Source organism: Salvelinus alpinus, chromosome 24, assembly GCF_045679555.1.
Source record: "Salvelinus alpinus chromosome 24, SLU_Salpinus.1, whole genome shotgun sequence".
NCBI lineage: Eukaryota > Metazoa > Chordata > Actinopteri > Salmoniformes > Salmonidae > Salvelinus > Salvelinus alpinus.
In genome coordinates, this window is record NC_092109.1 from 33,347,543 (window position 1) to 33,367,960 (window position 20,418).

Consider the following 20,418-nt stretch of genomic DNA (forward strand, 5'->3'; position numbering starts at 1 on the left):
CAGCTGGTGGCCACACCAGATACTGACTGTTACTTTGACCCCCCCCCCCCCCCCCTTTGTTCAGGGACACATTTTTCCATTTCTGTTAGTCACATGTCTGTGGAACTTGTTCAGTTTATGTCTCAGTTGTTGAATCTTATGCTCATACAAATATTTACACATGTTAAGTTTGCTGAAAATAAACGCAGTTGACAGTGAGGGAACGTTTCTTCTTTTGGTGAGTTTAGGAATCCTTACATTTGTGAGAGATCTTGGTTGACATGACCAGACACAGTCACTAAGGATGTCCAGGGGATCAGAGAAAAGCCTCCCAGTGAGTTGTGCTGGTGGTATTGGAGTTGGGTTAGGATTTTGGGGGGGACGTGTGTGTACTGTATGTAGGTATTGACAGGAGGGGGTCTGAGTTGTGTTTATAAGTCGCTCTCGCCGTACAGGGCACTGGAGAAGGAGATGTAGTCCAGGGCGCCTGAGGGTGCGTCACTGCCGATGTACCTGGTCATGCGGCTGACGCAGTAGTCGGCCTGCTCTGGGGGCAGCTCCCTGCGCAGTTCTTCCACAGTGATGTATGTCTGGGAGGGGAGGACACAGGTCAACAAAGGTCATCAGGGGATATCAAAGGTCACACCACAGACACCACAAAATAACCTAAACCAATGGCTCAAATGAGCTGTTACTTCATGTGACCGACGGAGTTTACAGAAGAATAAGTGCAATAATGGTTCCGCTCAACTCACCTTGTCGGAGGCCATGACCTGGTCGACGGTGTCTGTCTCGGCTGTCTCGCGGGTCATGACCTTGTCGGCGGTGTCTGTCTCGGCTGTCTCGCGGGTCATGACCTGGTCGACGGTGTCTGTCTCGGCTGTCTCGCGGGTCATGACCTTGTCGACGGTGTCTGTCTCGGCTGTCTCGCGGGTCATGACCTGGTCGACGGTGGCTGTCTCGCGGGTCATGACCTGGTCGACGGTGTCTGTCTCGGCTGTCTCGCGGGTCATGACCTGGTCGACGGTGTCTGTCTCGGCTGTCTCGCGGGTCATGACCTGGTCGACGGTGTCTGTCTCGGCTGTCTCGCGGGTCATGACCTGGTCGACGGTGTCTGTCTCGGCTGTCTTGCGGGTCATGAAGTCGATGAAGGCCTGGAAGGTGACCACGCCTGTGTTGTTGGAATCCACCAGGGTCATGATGCAGGCAAACTCCACCTCACCCTGAGGGCCACACATAGACAGACAGAGACCGAGAGAGGAAGGGTTATTTGAGTACAACAAATAATGACTCACACACAGAAACCAACGTATGTCCATTGCCCCAAATGACTGGGTCCTAAAGCAGTCCCACTCACCAGATCAAAGCCCATGGAGATGAGACAGGCACAGAAGTCGTCTGGATCCATCATGCCATTTCTCTTCTACAAAGGAAAAACAAAGATCACTAAACCACATGGACTGGAAAGATATGAAAGATGACTGACAGGTGAGCTCAAGCTCTGTCTTACCCTGTCAAAGTGGTTGAAGGAGGCTCTGAACTCGTTGAGCTGCTCCTGACTGATGCCCTTGGAGTCACGGGTCAGGATCTGGTTCTCCACCTCGTTGATGGTGCGGGCGATGGTGGTCAGGAGCTGCTCCCAGCCCACATGCACATGCTGAGATGAGGAGAATACAGGATTTGAATCTGAAGACTTTACAGACAGAAGGACACAGAGAGCGAAATACAGAGAGACAGAGAGAGAGAAACAGAGAGACAGAAAGAGAGAGGGGAACCCTGTGGCAGTACCTCCATGGTAAAGTTGGTGTGCTTGTTGTTGAAGATGAGTCCTTCCTGGCTGAGCTGGTGGTTTCCCTCCAGCTTGTCGATGTTACACTTGTAGTTGATGTTCTGCTCGTACTGCTTCAGGTTGCTCATCTGTTCCTCCAGGGAGCCGGCGATGTCCACAGACACATGGCTGATCTCCTACAGGAGAAGAGAGGGGCTGTGTTAGTGGGACATGTACAGAGTACAATGACACTTCATCAATAATATCATGTTAATAGATGCCATTTAGCAGACACTTTTATCCAAAGCAACAGTCATGCATGCATACATTTTACGTATGAGTGGTCCCCGGAATCAAACCCACTATCCTGGCATTGCAAATGCCATGCTCAACCAACGAAGCTACAGAGGAACACCATTCATTCATTTAATTGTATTTATTTAGCCAGGATAATCCACTCATTAAGCATTGAGTTTTCCAGGGAGCCCTGGGTTCCATAAAATCAATAAAAATATATATGCACATCACATAACAGTTGTGTTAATACCAGGATTCATTGACTTTGTCTTGAGAGGATATACTTGAACAGTTATAAACAACTCTGGAATAATCTAATGAAGAGTGAGTTGGAGTGGGAGCTGTCGGGTGTTACTGTACCGCCATCTTGGTCTGAATCCAGGGTCCAATGATGTTGGCCTGGGCAGCAAACTGGTGCCTCAGCCTCTCGTTGGACTGCTGCCTGGCCAACTCCTCCTGCAGCATCTGGTCTCTGAGGGGCACCAAGTGTTTCGCCTGCACACCACAGATAAAGGACGGGCAAAGCTGATCAAATCTCTACAAAGTTTAACAAAGGAGGTACAAAGTTGATGACTGGACCTGGAGCTTGATGTATCCTTATGGACCAGTGTTACAGACTGAATGATAACCAAAGCACTGTTTCATTGAGTTGTTCAATGTTTGTCATCTCACTCCCTGAGCAGACAATATCTAAGAGATGGACATGTACTCCCAGCATCCCACTTGTTGGTGATGTCCTGGGGGGAGAGGACGGTGTAGGGGTTGACTCCTGACAGCTTGATACCATAGGTCTGAGCCATCTTCACAATCTCACTCTGGATGCCCATGGTGGCCATGCGCTCCTTATCAGCCTCTGGTAGGGTGGCCTTGAACTGGTCATGGGCTGTAATCAGACTCTGAGGAAGAGGAGGAAGAGGAGGAGGAGAACAAGAGAGGAAGAATATGATCAGCCAATAATAAATACATCTAATGAGGATGACAAACTAGCTACCCTCCACCCTCCTATCATGTCCCCTCCCTCTGCCTCCTACCTGGATCTCCTCAATGCTGTGCACAATGAACATATCCTGTAAGTCCTCCATGGCTCCATCCATCCAGTTGTTGAAGGGAGCTGCTCTCTTGGCGAACTCCAGGTACAGCTGGTCAATGGTCTCCCACAGCTTCTCCACACGCTGAAAAAACACACATTTAGTGTTATCAACTGGAAACTAAAAACTTGTATGGAAGCTGAATAAAAGGACATAACATCTGAAGCCTATTTGTGTAAGTAGGATAAATGATGTAGAGGTCAGTAAGTCATAGTGTTATGTGGAGGTTTGAAATAGGGTCACATCTGTCTGTCTCCAGGGTACCTCAAGTGAGTCTCTCCTCTTTTGGGTCAGAGTGCCCAGGTTGTCCCACTGGTCACAGATGCCCTGGCAGCGGGCGTTGATGGCGACAGCGTCATGATAGTCCAGCTCAGTAGGACATGAAAAAAATGAGATTGGAGGTAGCATTCCCTTAGAGCGTGATTTTAGACCATTAAAAAGAAGGGTGATTCATTTCTATTTCTCACTCTCTCTTTCATTCTATCTATCTTTATCATTCCATCAGTCTCTTTCATTCCATCAGTCTTTCTTTCATTATATCTATATCATTCCATCAGTCCTTTCAGTCTCTGTCACTCTCCATCTAATTTCTTTCTCTGGCGCTCTCTTTCGCACTCTCTCCATCTCTCCTTACTTGAGCTCCTGGGCGATGGCAGCGATCTGTTCCACTCTGTCCTGGTGGGCGGCCAGGTCAGACTCAAACGCCTCGTGTATCCTCATCAGAGCCCTGATCTCCAACAGAGAGGCTGACTCATAGTCCTTCATGGACAGCAGCTCCACAGTTCCTGAAGACCACAGGGACACACATTGACATAAAGTAGAAATACCTTACATCTATTATTACACAAACTAAGTTTAAAGGAGGGTTTTTACAACCTTCTTAACACAAACCCTCCACTTTTTTTGAGATAATTGAGAGTCTCCGTCCTCATCTCCCACACCTGAGGTCCAGGACTCATGCAGGGAACACTTCTGCTTGAACTTCTCAGCCAGGTGGTCCAGTCTCTCCAGGCGTCTGATCTCAGTGAGCAGCCACTCCTCATAGCCCTTCTCTACCTGCTCCAGACCCTTCCAGCCATTGGCAATGTCCTGAGAGGAGACAGAGGTCCAAGAGAAACCAGGGGCTCAGTGAATAGAGAACATAACAGACTTGACCAGATGATGGTAATGAGAGTGAAAGTCAGAATCACTGGGGTGGCTGTGGGGAACGTACCGACACCATCTTTCCCTCAGAAGGCATGAAGGCGGGCATGTTGCTCAGCCTCAGCTTGGTCTGCAGGGTGTTGAAGTTGATCTCCAGCTGACACTTCTCCTGGACCTTGGGAGGCTTGTGGATGCGACGGTAGTCACGGAAGTCCTCCAGCTTCTTCTGCATGGTGCGCATGGTCTGCTCCGCCACGCGGTTCTCCAGCCAGGGGATGGTGCGACGGATCCACCCCAGCAGCTAGGTGGAGGGGGGAGTGCAGATATGTTACGCACTGAAGCCATCGTAACACAGAGACATTATTTTGAATGGAACCAGAACAGGGCAAACTAAAGGGTGCCCACCTCACTGGCCAGCTTCTCATACTCCTCCATCAGCTTCTCGTTCTCCTGGTTCACAGCCAGCACCTTGCAGATCCTATTGGCAGCGGTCTCGGCCTAGGACAGAAGAACAGAGGTCAGAGGGGAAAGGCTATGTAGAATGGTGGTCAGTGGGGAAGCCTCAACTGCTCTGCTCCAGCAAAGGCGTGATAGAAGCAGGACACATAGGTCATGATGGCTTTCTCATCGGGCTTTGGCGTGTTCACAATATCTAAAATGTAAAGAAAAGGTTAAAAAGATTGCCAAAGATATGCAAAGAAATATTTAGAAATGTTTTCTCTTATTTGGTTCAGACAATAAAAGAACTTCATAGTTAAGAATACTATAACAATATGGAAGAGAATGAACCAATATCACTCCCTAAAAACACAACCATATGGAACAATCCTTGGATAGCTGTTCAGAATTCATCGATAAATTGGTCCACATGGAAACCTAAAGGCATAGAACCCGTAAATGACTTGGTTACAGGAAATACATTCATTTCCATTAAATAATTAAAAAGTAATTTTGGACTGATCAATGTAGATAGTTTCAAGTACATGCAACTTAAAAGTTAGATTTGAAATCTTTTGGACATCTGAGCAACCTTGAGGGAATCTTATTTGGGTCAGAAAAGGATGTTGTTCATATAATAGGGAAGATATACAAAACCTTGCAGGGAGCATATCCAACTGACAATCTCTTAGAAAAAACATATAAACTACTGGAACCAAGACTTAAAAAGAACTGGCACAAGATGGAGGGAAAGTTGGAACATACAGTAAGTAACAATATTACATTTAATGAAAATGTACTGTGCGCTTAATCCAGTATAAACTAATGTATTATACAAGAGACAAAATTGACAAATTCTACAGCACCACGGCAGAGTCATGTCTTAAGTGGGAACGCTATAAAATCCGGAAATTGAGGGCGGAGCTAGGAAGTTATCTGTCAGAAGTATTACAATGTAAACGTACATTTAATCTGTCTGTCTGCATATTTCAAGACATGGCATATGGGGGTGTAGTGAGATACCCAATGGGCTGGACGATTCTCTTCTCATCACTCATCTTGAAAAAATGTATACTAAAAACATGGAAATCAATTACTCCGCCATCATTAACACAATCAATTTTTGGGGGGATTTCTTATTGAAATATTGAAATAGCATGGGCAACGAGAAAAACAAATAGATACAATTTAGGGCCAAACAATAAGGCAGGCACTAGGGATGGGGGTGTGACCAGGCACTAGGGATGGGGGTGTGAGCAGGCACAAGGGATGGGGGTGTGAGCAGGCACTAGGGGTGGAGGTGTGAGCAGGCACTAGGGATGGGGGTGTGACCAGGCACTAGGGATGGGGGTGTGACCAGGCACTAGGGATGGGGGTGTGACCAGGCACTAGGGATGGGAGTGTGACCAGGCACTAGGGATGGGGGTGTGACCAGGCACTAGGGATGGGGGTGTGACCAGGCACTAGGGATGGGGGTGTGACCAGGCACTAGGGATGGGGGTGTGACCAGGCACTAGGGATGGGGGTGTGACCAGGCACTAGGGATGGGGTGTGACCAGGCACTAGGGATGGGGGTGTGACCAGGGACTAGGGATGGGGGTGTGACCAGGCACTAGGGATGGGGGTGTGACCAGGCACTAGGGATGGGGGTGTGGCTATAGGCACTAGGGATGGGGGTGTGGCTATAGGCACTAGGGATGGGGGTGTGAGAATGTGGGTCTGGGCAGATGAGATGTGGTCATTGTTTGTATGCATCTGTAAGTGTGTTTGTATATGGAATTACTTTTGTTGTTGTTGAAAAACACTCTTATGTAACTGTCCGGTTTTGTCAGTAGCTAAGATCCATCTTAATAATACTGTACCCACATGAAAAAAATACTACAGTTTACTATAGAATACTACAGTACTTACTATAGAATTATGTAGTAAACTGTATAATATAATACTACACACTGACATATCCCTCAATCATGTGTAGTACGTACTGTAGAATTTTGTAGTATACTATAGTAAATATGACAGTATTATCCGCAAAAGAACACTTGTAAATACTGCAGTAATGTCCACAAAAACAGTGCAGTCCGTAAAAAATGAAATACTACAGTATTTATTTTGCATATACCCTTCCGATTCCCCTCCCCATATCCCAATTTACGCCACCCATAAGTGATAAACCTATATGCCAAGTATATTTGAGCACCCTTAGTGGCGCAGCAGTCTAAGGCACTGCATCTCAGTGCATGAGGCGTCACTACAGTCCCTGGTTCATATCCAGGTTGTATCACATCCGGCTGTGATTGGAAGTCCCATAGGGCGGCGCACAATTGGCCCAGCATCGTCCGGGTTTGGCCGGGATAGGCCGTCATTGTAAATAAGAATTTGTTCTTAACTGGCTTGCCTAGTTAAATTTAAAAAAAATACAAGTATAGACCATATATTGTGTTCCCTGTGGTTATAAAAAAAGAGCAGAAGCTCTGAATGATCATTTCAGACCTAACTACCTAACTACAGGTTATGGAACATTTGCTCTTTTAGTTTTTCTCCAGTATGTTTCCTCATGGAGAAAGCCTCCACTTATATGTCAAAGATAATAAAACAAAAACACTACAGTAAATATTACAGTATACTACAGTCTGCAAAAACACTACATTTACTATAGTATATACTACCAGTTCTTTTAATACAGTATTTACACTATAGTAAACTGTAAATACTACAGTAAAGTCAGCAAAAACACTACAGTGAATACTATAGTATTTATACCACAATATACTATAGTATTTTTTATTATGTGGGTATCTTTAATTGTTGTAGGGCTGTAAGATAGGTTGTTCACCTTCTGCATCCAACATCTTGGGGATGTCCAGGTACTTCTCTGTCACCTCGAAGGCAGTGTTGAGGTTTCCCATGGGGTCATCCTAGAGACACACAAACAGACAAGACATGTCTCAGTGAATAAGAGGGTGCAGACTAGTACCTGTAGGAGCAGACAGGATACGCTCATAGCCATGCTGAACTGTAGAGGCAGCTCTCTTTATATTCACCACTAAATGAATACTGATTTAAAGATGTTGCTTCAGAATAACTGTTTACTTTACAATAGAACTAAGATGCTGAATTAGATTAGTTATCATCATACTCCATACTCCATGACAAGAAGATGATGCTGGAACAGCTACTGTATGTTTTTTTACAGGCCTAAGGTTCCATTCAATTCAAATGAAACATCCATTGTTTTCAAGAATGGAAAACTGAACCAACTCGAACAGGTGTGAGATTGTTATTTCAAACCAGTGTCTTAACGGAAATGGACTGTCAGTAATGTTAGCCACAGCACAGTTCAGTTCTCTATGCCAGTTCCTCCATCCTCACCACTGTTCATTTACAAAACAAAGAAGAATCATAAGTACCATGAAATACATCACAGAATAGACAGAGAGTGGCAGGTAGCTTAGTGGTTAAGAGCGTTAGGCTATTAACCAAAAGGTTGTGGGTTGAATCCCTGAACTGACTACGTAAAAATATGACGATGTGCCCTTGAGCAAGGCACTTAACCCGAATTGCTCCTGTAAGTCGCTCTGGATAAGAGCGTCTGCTAAATGACGTCACTATGGGCGAGACGCTGTTGCGGGCTGTTTGAGTGATGTTTGTGTGGGCCAATGGAGAGACTGGCTGAGTGTAGATCAGGGAGGTGAGGACCAATCACACAGGGATGTGGTGGGGCCAGGGACAGCACCTTGCGCAGTTTGGAGTAATCACTGAGGTCAGGTCTGTGTCTGTGGATGAGGGCACACAGTGCTAGGCCATCCTTCCAACTGAGACACAGACCCAGGGATAGGGGGAGAAGGATGGAGAGAATGATATACAAATCAATCAAAAGATGAAAAGGAGGAACAAAAGAGATTGATCAAATCAAATGTATTTATATAGCCCTTCTTACATCAGCTGATATCTCAAAGTGCTGTACAGAAACCCAGCCAAAACCCCAAACAGCAAGCAATGCAGGTGTAGAAGCACCTGCATTGTGGAAAAAGAGGTAAACACAGGATGTGAAAGTGTAACAGGAAAACAATGAGATGAGGAAAATATCCTGTAACAATTGAGCAGATTGAGATTATTCAGAATTAATCATATGATTTAAAGCCATATCAGTGGCTGCAGAATCTCTGTAAGACATTGTGAGCCAGTGCGGTGACCAGAAGAGGGTAGTAGCTGCTCACCTGATGTGGAAGTTCTGCACATTAACATTCCTGTAGGGGGCTGTCTTCCTCTGGCACCACAGCAACAGACCCTCCTTAGCAGAGGTCTCTGAACACACACAATGATGTAAGGATGATCATTTGTTTAAAAGAAGCCCTTGGTATCATAGAAATAACCCTAACCATTAGACATGCCTATTCAATTTGTTGCATAGTTGAATGAGGCCTTAACTGTACTGTTAGAGTTTTGCTGTGTGTCTTTGAAGAGTTCTCACCCTCTACAGAGATGTCCTGGATGGCGAAACGCAGGATGATGGTCCAGATCATCCCCAGGGTCATCTTTACATTAGCATCCACAATCTCTGCAGAGGTCAAGGGTCAGTTAGATAGGAGGATAGAGACGATAAGATGTGAAAATACATTTACAGGAAACTCCATACATCAAGTAGATGAATGCTATGAGAATATAAGCCGGAGAAGGGTTTGGAAGGGTATAGAAGGGTTGGGAAGGGTATAGAAGGGTTTAGATGGGTTTGGAAGGGTATAGAAGGGTTTGGAAGGGTATAGAAGGGTATAGAAGGGGTTAGATGGGTTTGGAAGGGTATGGAAGGGTATAGAAGGGATGGAAGGGTATAGAAGGGTTTGGAAGGGTATAGAAGGGATGGAAGGGTATAGAAGGGTTTGGAAGGGTATAGAAGGGTATGGAAGGGTTTAGGGTTTGGAAGGGTATGGAAGGGTATAGAAGGGTTTGGAAGGGTTTAGGGTTTGAAGGGTATAGAAGGGTTTGGAAGGGTTTAGGGTTTGGAAGGGTATAGAAGGGTTTGGAAGGGTATGGAAGGGTATGGAAGGGTTTGGAAGGGTTTAGGGTTTGGAAGGGTATAGAAGGGTTTGGAAGGGTATGGAAGGGTTTGGAAGGGTTTAGGGTTTGGAATGGTATAGAAGGGTTTGGAAGGTTTTAGGATTTGGAAGGGTATAGAAGGGTTTGGAAGGGTTTAGGGTTTGGAAGGGTATAGAAGGGTTTGGAAGGGTTTAGGGTTTGGAAGGGTATAGAAGGGTTTGGAAGGGTTTAGGGTATAGAAGGGTATGGAAGGGTTTGGAATGGTATAGAAGGGTTTGGAAGGGTTTTGGGTTTGGAAGGGTTTTGGGGTGCGAGGCCCACCCTCGGCACCGATGGACACCAGCTTGACTCCCTTGCTGCAGATGAAATCCAGGGCCTTGTTCACATTGGCGATCTTGTGGAAACGCATTTGACCTTTGTCTGGCTTGGGAAGCCTTTCACTTGCACATCCACAAACAAACACGACATGGACCCATTAGTTAGCATTAGGGAATGGCAATAGTGAACTGTACTTAGAATTTGACCATGCAGAAAAGAGAAAAGGGTGTCCAACTACCTGAGATGACTTCCAGCAGCAACATGAGTTTGAGTCCATTCCTGAAGTCCTCCTCAATGTTCTCAATCTGTGTACCCGCTTTACGCAAGTGAGAGTTGCACCAGGCAGTGAAGGTCTGCGAGAGAAAGAGCGTGTTACAATAATGCATAAAAATGATCCTAAAATGCGTGATGCGTCACTCATGAAACACCTTTAACATGATCTAGATCCATATGTTTTTCAGGGATTATCGGTCAATATATCTAGGTTACCACTGATCCTGCTTTGGTTAATACAAATTCTAGAAAACAATCAACTTGAAAGCTGCAGTACACAATGATCTCATGTCATCTACCACATCCACTGTATAACAGCTTGTGGAAAAACACCTTCCAGTATCATCATGTATGCAGCATTGGGTTTTCAAGCTACAACTAACTGTCTGAATAGTTAGTACAGTATCAAGACATAGGGTAAATGTTCATTTTTGAGTATGGTATTTACCTATTTTCAAATACTGTGAAATAGCTTTTACACATCATTTTGAAGAGAACGTAGTCATGGATACTCTTTTGAACATATTAGAATGTGATGCAGAAGCTGCAGAGGCAATACAAGGCAGGGAGAGGAGAGTCTGAGGGAATTACTGAACCTAGACAGAGGAGAGTCTGAGGGAAGGACTGAACATGCAGAGAGGAGAGTCTAAGGGAAGGACTGAACATGCAGAGAGGAGAGTTTGAGGGAAGGACTGAACCTAGAGAGAGGACAGTCTGAGGGAAGGACTCAACATGCAGAGAGGAGAATCTGAGGGAAGGACTGAACCTAAAGAGAGGACAGTCTGAGGGAAGGACTCAACATGCAGAGAGGAGAATCTGAGGGAAGGACTGAACCTAAAGAGAGGACAGTCTGAGGGAAGGACTCAACATGCAGAGAGGAGAATCTGAGGGAAGGACTGAACATGCAGAGAGGAGAGTCTGAGGGAAGGAGAGATAGTGATAGGGAAAGAGGGAAAAATGGTTAGAAGAGGAGACTCTTCCGCAGCAGGTGCCTAACCCTCAAATCAACCTCTACTGCCATAGATGCCCAAATTTAGACTGGGTGGGGGGAGGGGGGACTAAGGATGAGAAAGGGGCTATATCGGGTAGCCATAGGACACCAGGGAACAGCCGACAGCAGAGCATTCCTGCAGCAGAAACTCTCAACCAACAATGTGTGGAAATGGAATGCTGGGAAAAGGAGAGGTGTGATTTTTTTTACCACTCTAGATGTTATTTTGGGATTTGGGATGGGATAATATCATACAATCAATCACCTTTTATCCTTCTTACTAAGAGAAAGGCAGTGACCACACTCGTAAAACCTCACTGTATTACCAGTGAATGAATAAAAATGAAATAACTTCATGTGTTAAACTGAGACTTGAGAATGATATATCAACTCATCCCATGATCGATCATAATGATCATCATAATGTTTTGTTTACTTTGTACATTGAATAACATAAAACTGGTGCTACAAAATGCCCAAGAACTCTGGAAAGAATGTTAATATGGAATGTATGTCTTGTGCATAACAGAGGTGAAGAGCATAACAGCAAGAATTCTTAGAGAAATTAACAAGAAACAGATTTAGACCAGAGGCATTCATACTGGTACAACAATGCCCTATCCCTACCTAAAAAATTGCTGAGAAAACTCAAGACAAAAGCATAACAAATGGTGAACTACTATTTTTCTGAGTAACTCATTTCCAAATATCTATTGCACATAAAGCCACAATAACCAACAAGACTTTGCCACAAAACTCATGTCTCAATGAACATTGTCTGAAGGTCAAACACTAACATTACATTAACTCACATAAGACAACGTCCCACGGCAGCACACAACATCATTCAGTAACTGAGTAACTCTTTCTCTAGATGAGAGTTACTGTATTAAACCACGATTATATTACTATCAGAACTAAGGTGTTAATACAACTTCCAAGCTAAAACATAATTTACAAAAAGACTAACCTCCACCTGAAACTACGCCTGTTGCTGTCACTGAGGACTATAGCTTCTTCAATGTATTAGCTCAAACCAGAGTGAACTACGAGACAAATACAGTGGCTATTATTATGGAGCCCTGTTGGCTTCAGGTTGTGTAGCAGGTCTGAAGCTAAAGTTGTGTCATCCTTCCACGTCTCATTTATCACTTGAATGTAAGGAAGCCTGGGAAACAGAGCTACGTTTGGGGGTTAAGGTCAGTGAGAGACTGTGGCCCAGAGCCTGGCACTCCCAGTTGGCTGTAGGAGACTGTGGGCTGGGCATGGGACTTCCAGGGGACTGTAGGAGACTGTGGGCTGGGCATGGGACTTCCAGGGGACTGTAGGAGACTGTGGGCTGGGCATGGGACTTCCAGGGGACTGTAGGAGACTGTGGGCTGGGCCTGGGACTTCCAGGGGACTGTAGGAGACTGTGGGCTGGGCCTGGGACTTCCAGGGAACTGTAGGAGACTGTGGGCTGGGCCTGGGACTTCCAGGGGACTGTAGGAGACTGTGGGCTGGGCATGGGCCTTCCAGGGGGCTGTAGGAGACTGTAGGCTGGGCCTGGTACTTCAAGGGGACTGTAGGAGACTGTGGCCTGGGCATGGGACTTCAAGGGGACTGTAGGAGACTGTGGCCTGGGTCTGGGACTCCCAGAGGGTTGTGGGAGACTGTGGCCTGGGCTGGCACTCCCAGGGGGTTGTGGGAGACTTTGGGCCTGGGCTGGCACTCCTATGGGGGCTGTCCTGGCGCTGGGATTAGCACCCTCCACAGACACGAAGGACTGAGTCACTGGAACATCAGGCAGGAGCCCACCAGCTCTCTACTAACCATTGTTGTTAGTTGGCAAGAATGTGGGGCCTGTTCCCTTAACATAGTGGTATGGAACACGCAAGCCCAAGGGCTCAGACAGAGGAAATAGACAGGCATCTGCACGTGGACACACACACACAAGAAAATTGTGATTTATTCTTACATTTCAACCAAAACACTTTAACAATGTTTTATATCATATAAAGAGCAACACAATATACTTTTGTGTCTGGCATTTAGCCAAATAAAACAGATGTCACCACATACATAAAATGCATAGCTCCCATCATGCAACAAATGTATGTACTGCGACCATTTCCATGACTACCAGTTACCTTTGAGTTGGTAGCATAGACTTCTATAACAAACAGTTGGTTGCCAGTCCCTTTCTGCTTGAATTGCTTTACTTGACACCCAGTGTCATAACATGTTTTGACACAGTCATAACCATGTCATAATCTGTCATAATAGCTGACATCACGTGTCATAACCTGTTATAATATGGTCATAACACTGTCATGACACATATTTACACCTGTTGTGACATATATGGAGTTATTTTATGGCTGGTTATGACACCTACATAAGAGTGTCAAAACCCACAAAACCTACCACACAAGGCAAAACATTCCATTACACCGTAGCCTATATCAATAGTATGCTTATGTTATATACATTTTTTATTTAATTTACCATATTATTCATTGTAATTGTGCACACATTGATTTCAGGAGGAGTCCAAGAAACCATCGTTTTGACTGATGACTGATATAAAGACATGTATGTGATAGGCCTATCTGGCTTATATGATGGTCATAATGCTTCTTGAGTGTCATAAAGTCAAATTTTTTTGGTCCAAGTAAAGTGACATAGGATGGTCATAATGCTTGATGACAGTGTTATAAAGTGTAATTTCTACAAGTTATTTAAAATATTATGAAAACATTTTTTTTAAACATTCATTACAACAACAAAGCATTTAAGACAAACAAACTTTAAAACAAAAAGAAATATCTCGGCAGGAAAAAACTAATGTGGGTTTTGACACTCTTATGTAGGTGTCATAACCAGCCATAAAATAACGCAATATACACTATTTATACAAACGTATGTGGACACCCCTTCAAAGTAGTGTATTCGGATATTTTAGCCACACCCGTTGCTGACAGGTGTATAAAACCGAGCACACCGCCATGCAATCTCCATAGACAAACATTGGCAGTAGAATGACCCGTACTGAAGAGATGAGTGACTTTCAATGTGGCACCGTCATAGGATGCCACCTTTCCAACAAGTCAGTTTGTCAAATTTCTTCCCTGCTAGAGCTGCCCCAGTCAACTGTAAGTGCTGTTACTGTGAAGTGGAAACGTCTAGGAGCAACAACGGCTCAGCCGCGAAGTGGTAGGCCACACAAGCTCACAGAACGGGGCCGCCGAGTGCTGAAGCATGTAGCGTGTAAAAATCGTCTGTCCTCGGTAGCAACACTCACTCCCGAGTTCCAAACTGCCTCTGGAAGCAATGTCAGCACAAGAACTGTTCGTAGGGAGCTTCATGAATTGGGTTTCCATGGCCGAGCAGCCGCACACAAGCCTAAGATCACCATGCGCAATGCCTAGCATCGGTTGGAGTGGTGTGAAGCTCACCGCCATTGGAGAACGCTACTTGCCCAAATGCATAGTGCCAACTGTAAAGTTTGGTGGAGAAGGAATAATGTTTTTCATGGTTCGTGCTAGGCCCCTTAGTTCCAATGAAGGGACATCTTAACGCTACATCATACAATGACATTCTAGACGATTCTGTGCTTCCAACTTTGTGGCAACAGTTTGGGGAAAGCCCTTTCCTGTTTCAGCAAGACAATGCCCCCGTGCACAAAGCGAGGTCCATACAGAAATGGTTTGTCAAGACAATGTAGAAGAACCTGACTGGCCAAAACAGAACCCTGACCTCAACCCCATCGAACATCTTTGGGATGAACGCCGACTGCGAGCCAGGCCTAATCAACTGACATCAGTGCCGAACCTCACTTATGCTCTTGTGGCTGAATGGAAGCAAGTCCCAGCAGCAATATTACAACATGTAGTGGAAAGCCTTCACAGAAGAGTGGAGCAGAAAAGAGGGGACCAACTCCATAATAATGCCCATGACTTTGGAATTAGATGTTTGACAAGCAGGTGTCCATATACCCTACATGACCAAAAGTATGTCACAACAGGTGTAAATATTTTTTTATTTTATCTTTAATTAACTAGGCAAGTCAGTTAAGAACAAATTCTTATTTTCAATGACGGCCTTGTTCAGGGGCAGAACGACAGATTTTTACCTTGTCAGCTCGGGGATTTGATCTTGCAACCTTTCGGTTACAAGTCCAACGCTCTAACCACTAGGCTACCTGCCACCCCAAATATATGGGTCATGACAGTGTTATGACCATACTATGACAGGTTATGACAAGTTATTTAAGCTGTTATGACCATAACATGTTATGACACTGGGTGTCAAGTAAAGCTTTACTGCTACAGTAGCACTAATCAAGACTCCATTATTTTGGTATTTTATTAGGATCCCCATTAGGGAAAGGGGGATACTTAGTCAGTTGTCCTACTGAACATATTCAACTGAATTGTGTCTTCTGCATTTAACCCAACCCCTCTGGATCAGAGCTGTTGGGGGGGAGGCTGCCTTAATCGATATCCACATCTTCGGCGCATAATACAGAACATTAATAGACAACAGCCCAGCTTGCTCTCTCTCCTGACAGATTCAGCCGCGATAATTCCCTGATCTCCAAAACCTACGATTTGTACCTTCATTTAAGATTGCTAATCTTTCAGCATGTAGGTGCAGATGGAAACCCCTTAAACTGCTTGTATTAAAGTATTGAATGACTTCACGGTCGCAGTTTTAGTTAACATTAGGAGAAAATGGATGGATAGGATAGGTCAAACAGGTGATGCAAAATACACCTGCTGTTTTTAATAAGTTAATAATGCATAACGTTTACCATAGGAAGTTGTATTTGGAGTATGTAGCTGTAATTCATTGCTAACCAGGCTTTAGTTCATTGCTAGTGGTGGTGCAACTAGTTCAGGACCACCTGCATTCAGTCATACTGTATTAGGGTGTTAACGTTTTCAATGACTATGCAGTGGAGGCATGGATGGCCAATGGATAACTACGCAATAAGACGTTGAGATGTTTTACAGGCTGGTATTTTAGCACAGCAATTAGTGGACTAGAATACACACATCACACTGGTTCATGTGCTGGAAAAGAATCAAAGTGTTAGAAACATGACACAAACATTTAAGATGTTGTGGTTTCATCACTCACTTAGTCTGACAAACATCCATACAGCAAACTGTGTCCAGAGATGCTTAAGTGGGAACAATACATTACAATCCACCAATCCCTCTGTGAAGTTGAGCATGTCACCTGTGAGCCGGATGCATGTGGCCAGGTGTAAAACTGGTCCCGTTCCTGGACAGCTGCATCCAACAATCTAACTAGCAACTAATGGAGGCCAACAGAGACCTAACAGATGGTAGACAAACACACAGACAGTCCTGCAGCTGTCAGGATCCAGAGACCACAGGCAGGATCAGACAGCCCTCCATAAACATTGACTAGGCCTAATCCCTGGACTACACCACTGAGCCAGGGGAACACCCAACTACGTGTTACATCATCAAACATAAGTCTAAAATAGATAAACGTGTAGATCTACAGTACATACATAGTGGAGTGGGCTCCGACAGGTAAATAAATAATGCCCAGAATTATTTTACAGGTAAATACCACGCAAATACCATTGCAAAAGTTGACCATACTCAATGCAATGAATTCTCAAAAGCCACAAAATAGGGGGACCTAAGTGTTTACTACGTGCAGTGTAACAGTCTCTGACGATCATAGCTGATTTGGTTCTGGGTGCTGAGATTAATGCATTTCTATCCGAGCATCCTGACTATACAACTGGCAGCAACAACAAACAAGGATATTATAAGGCCCTCTGTGACAAGAATTTCCCTTGGCTTATGTGGAGTAAGCTAGTAAGCACATTTGTTCTTGAGTGTTTGGCAAACACCGTCACTTAGTACTTGAAGAGGAACTTCTAGTCTTTCTGGTCAGATGCCTGCACTCCAAAATCAGGAATTCAGGCAGCTGTTCTAGAGTATTAAAGCCATATTTGTTGTCATACCGACAAATGAGAAAAAAAAAGATTTAAAAAAACTGTAAGAATCTAGAGGTTATTACCTCAAAAGATTTAAGGCCCTTATTGGATAAGACTAGTCTACCATGGTGTACTCTCATAAAACCCCAGAGAACAATGAAGAGGCAAAACACTTGCAGTAGCAGTGGGATTGATGGGCTGTAGGAATATGATATAGGGGGTGTGGTGGGCGGGTTAAGCATGTATAGTTCATTAGTCTATTTGGGGAAAGCTATGATCCCTTATTGATGTCACTTGTTAAATCCACTTCAATCAGTGTAGATAAACGTGAGGAGACAGGTTAAGGATTTTTAAGCCTTGAGACAATTGAGACATGGATTGTGTGTGTGCCACTCAGAGGGGGATAGGGCAAGACAAAATATTTAAGTGCCTTTGAATGGGGTATGGTAGTAGGTGCCAAGCGCACTGGTTTGAGTGTGTCAAGAATTGCAAGAACTGCAAGTTTTCCGTGTATCAAGAATGGTCCACCACCCAAAGGACATCCAGGCAACTTGACACAACTGTGGAAAGCATTGAAGTCCACATGGGTCAGAATCCCTGAGGACAGCTTTCAACACCTTGTAGAGTCCATACCCCCAGTAGTTCAGTTGCTAGAGTACGCGCTTGCAATGCCAAGCTAGTGTATTCGATTCCCGGTAACACTTAAAATGTATACATTACTAAGTTGCTTTGAATAAAAGTGTCTGGTAAATGGCATATTATGTATATATTAGTAAAGCAATATGGCACATCGGGGGTTTGTGGTATATGGCCAATATCCCAGGCTCAGGGCTGTTCTTATGCACGACGCAACATGGCGGGCTAAGATACAGCCCTTAGTCGTGCTATATTGGCCATATACCACAAACCCCCGATGTGCCATATTGCTAACTAGTTCCAAACGTAATTAGAGCAGTAAAAATAAGTTGTCATACCCTTGGTATATGGTCTGATATGCCACGGCTTTCAGCCAATCAGCATTCAGGGCTCGAACCAGTTTATAATATATATATATATAATTGAGGATGTTCTGGAGGGCAAAGGGGGTAAGGTGCAACTCAATATTAGGAAAGTGTTCCTAATGATTTGTCCACTCAGTGTATATCCAGAGGGTATATACAGTGGGGAGAACAAGTATTTGATACACTGACGATTTAGCAGGTTTTCCTACTTAGAAAGCATGTAGAGGTCTGTAATTTTTATCATAGGTACACTTCAACTGTGAGAGACGGAATCTAAAACAAAAATCCAGAAAATCACATTGTATGATTTTTAAGTAATTCATTTGCATTTTATTGCATGACATAAGTATTTGATCACCTACCAACCAGTAAGAATTCCAGCTCTCACAGACCTGTTAGTTTTTCTTTAAGAAGCCCTCCTGTTCTCCACTCATTACCTGTATTAACTGCACCTGTTTGAACTCGTTACCTGTATAAAAGACACCTGTCCACACACTCAATCAAACAGACTCCAACCTCTCCACAATGGCCAAGACCAGAGAGCTGTGTAAGGACATCAGGGAAAAAATTGTAGACCTGCACAAGGCTGGGATGGGCTACAGAACAATAGACAAGCAGCTTAGTGAGAAGTCAACAACTGTTGGCGCAATTATTCGAAAATGGAAGAAGTTCAAGATGACGGTCAATCACCCTCGGTCTGGGGCTCCATGCAAGATCTCACCTCGTGGGGCATCAATGATCATGAGGAAGGTGAGGGATCATCCCAGAACTACACGGCAGGACCTGGTCAATGACCTGAAGAGAGCTGGGACCACAGTCTCAAAGAAAACCATTAGTAACACACTACGCCGTCATGGATTAAAATCCTGCAGCGCACGCAAGGTCCCCCTGCTCAAGACAGCGCATGTCCAGGCCCGTCTGAAGTTTGCCAATGACCATCTGGATGATCCAGAGGAGGAATGGGAGAAGGTCATGTGGTCTGATGAGACAAAAATAGAGCTTTTTGGTCTAAACTCCACTCGCCGTGTTTGGAGGAAGAAGAAGGATGAGTACAACCCCAAGAACACCATCCCAACCGTGAAGCATTGAGGTGGAAACATCATTCTTTGGGGATGTTTTTCTGCAAAGGGGACAGGACAACTGCACCGTATTGATGGGAGGATGGATGGGGCCATGTATCGTGAGATCTTGGCCAACAACCTCCTTCCCTCAGTAAGAGCATTGAAGATGGGTCGTGGCTGGGTCTTCCAGCATGACAACGACCTGAAACACACAGCCAGGGCAACTAAGGAGTGGCTCCGTAAGAAGCATCTCAAGGTCCTAGAGTGGCCTAACCAGTCTCCAGACCTGAACCCGATAGAAAATCTTTGGAGGGAGCTGAAAGTCCGTATTGCCCAGCGACAGCCCCGAAACCTGAAGGATCTGGAGAAGTTCTGTATGGAGGAGTGGGCCAAAATCCCTGCTGCAGTGTGTGCAAACCTGGTCAAGAACTACAGGAAACGTATGATCTCTGTAATTGCAAACAAAAGTTTCTGTACCAAATATTAAGTTCTGCTTTTCTGATGTATCAAATACTTATGTCATGCAATAAAATGCAAATTAATTACTTAAATTATACAATGTGATTTTCTGGATTTTTGTTTTAGATTCCGTCTCTCACAGTTGAAGTGTACCTATGATAAAAATTACAGACCTCTACATGCTTTGTAAGTAGGAAAACCTGCAAAATCGGCAGTGTTTCAAATACTTGTTCTCCCCACTGTATATATCCTGCAGGCTACATAGGTACCAATCCTTAATTTTGTAAATAGTAACGCCATACAAAATTTGTGGGCCATATACTTGTGGGCCAAATCACCTTGCGCTGCTGTTTCTCCCATGCGGGGTCCAATAGAAGGTCCCTGTCCCAATCATCCTCTTGGTTCATGTAGACCTGCTCCGAGTCCGAAGTCATCATGTAGGGACCATATTGCACCTGCGTTTCAATTGATGTCATTTCGATGTCTCCTTTGGGAGATGCTTATCCCCTCGACCTACTCAATTTAATTTGCACTTTTCAATTAAACATACACGCCCTGAGCCGTCAACTCTTAAGCCCGCAAAATTGTAGGAACACTGGT

The 20,418-nt window shown here is 44.6% G+C and overlaps 1 protein-coding gene across 9 annotated transcripts; it reads right to left on the reverse strand.

Moving 5' to 3' along the window:
* Nucleotides 1–67: 67 nt before the first annotated feature.
* LOC139551958 (alpha-actinin-3-like) lies at nt 68–20,294 on the reverse strand. Of its 9 annotated transcripts, none has more exons than XM_071363282.1 (22): nt 20,157–20,294; nt 10,307–10,421; nt 10,072–10,191; nt 9,188–9,274; nt 8,934–9,021; nt 8,450–8,528; nt 7,550–7,631; nt 4,844–4,927; nt 4,681–4,775; nt 4,346–4,576; nt 4,074–4,221; nt 3,767–3,917; nt 3,397–3,505; nt 3,076–3,216; nt 2,762–2,940; nt 2,405–2,543; nt 1,768–1,944; nt 1,490–1,636; nt 1,337–1,402; nt 1,062–1,202; nt 735–752; nt 68–569 (listed from the first exon to the last, which is right to left on the reverse strand). In XM_071363282.1, exons 1-22 carry the CDS (start codon nt 20,292–20,294, stop codon nt 411–413), a joined length of 2,694 nt encoding a protein of 897 aa, XP_071219383.1. In that variant the 3' UTR covers nt 68–410. The 9 variants fall into 9 exon arrangements, with proteins under 9 accessions (XP_071219383.1, XP_071219384.1, XP_071219385.1 ...); XM_071363283.1 differs by having other exon boundaries at nt 2,405–2,539; nt 2,761–2,940; XM_071363284.1 differs by having other exon boundaries at nt 1,062–1,213; nt 1,333–1,402; nt 2,405–2,539; nt 2,761–2,940.
* Between the last annotated feature and the right edge of the window lie 124 nt (nt 20,295–20,418).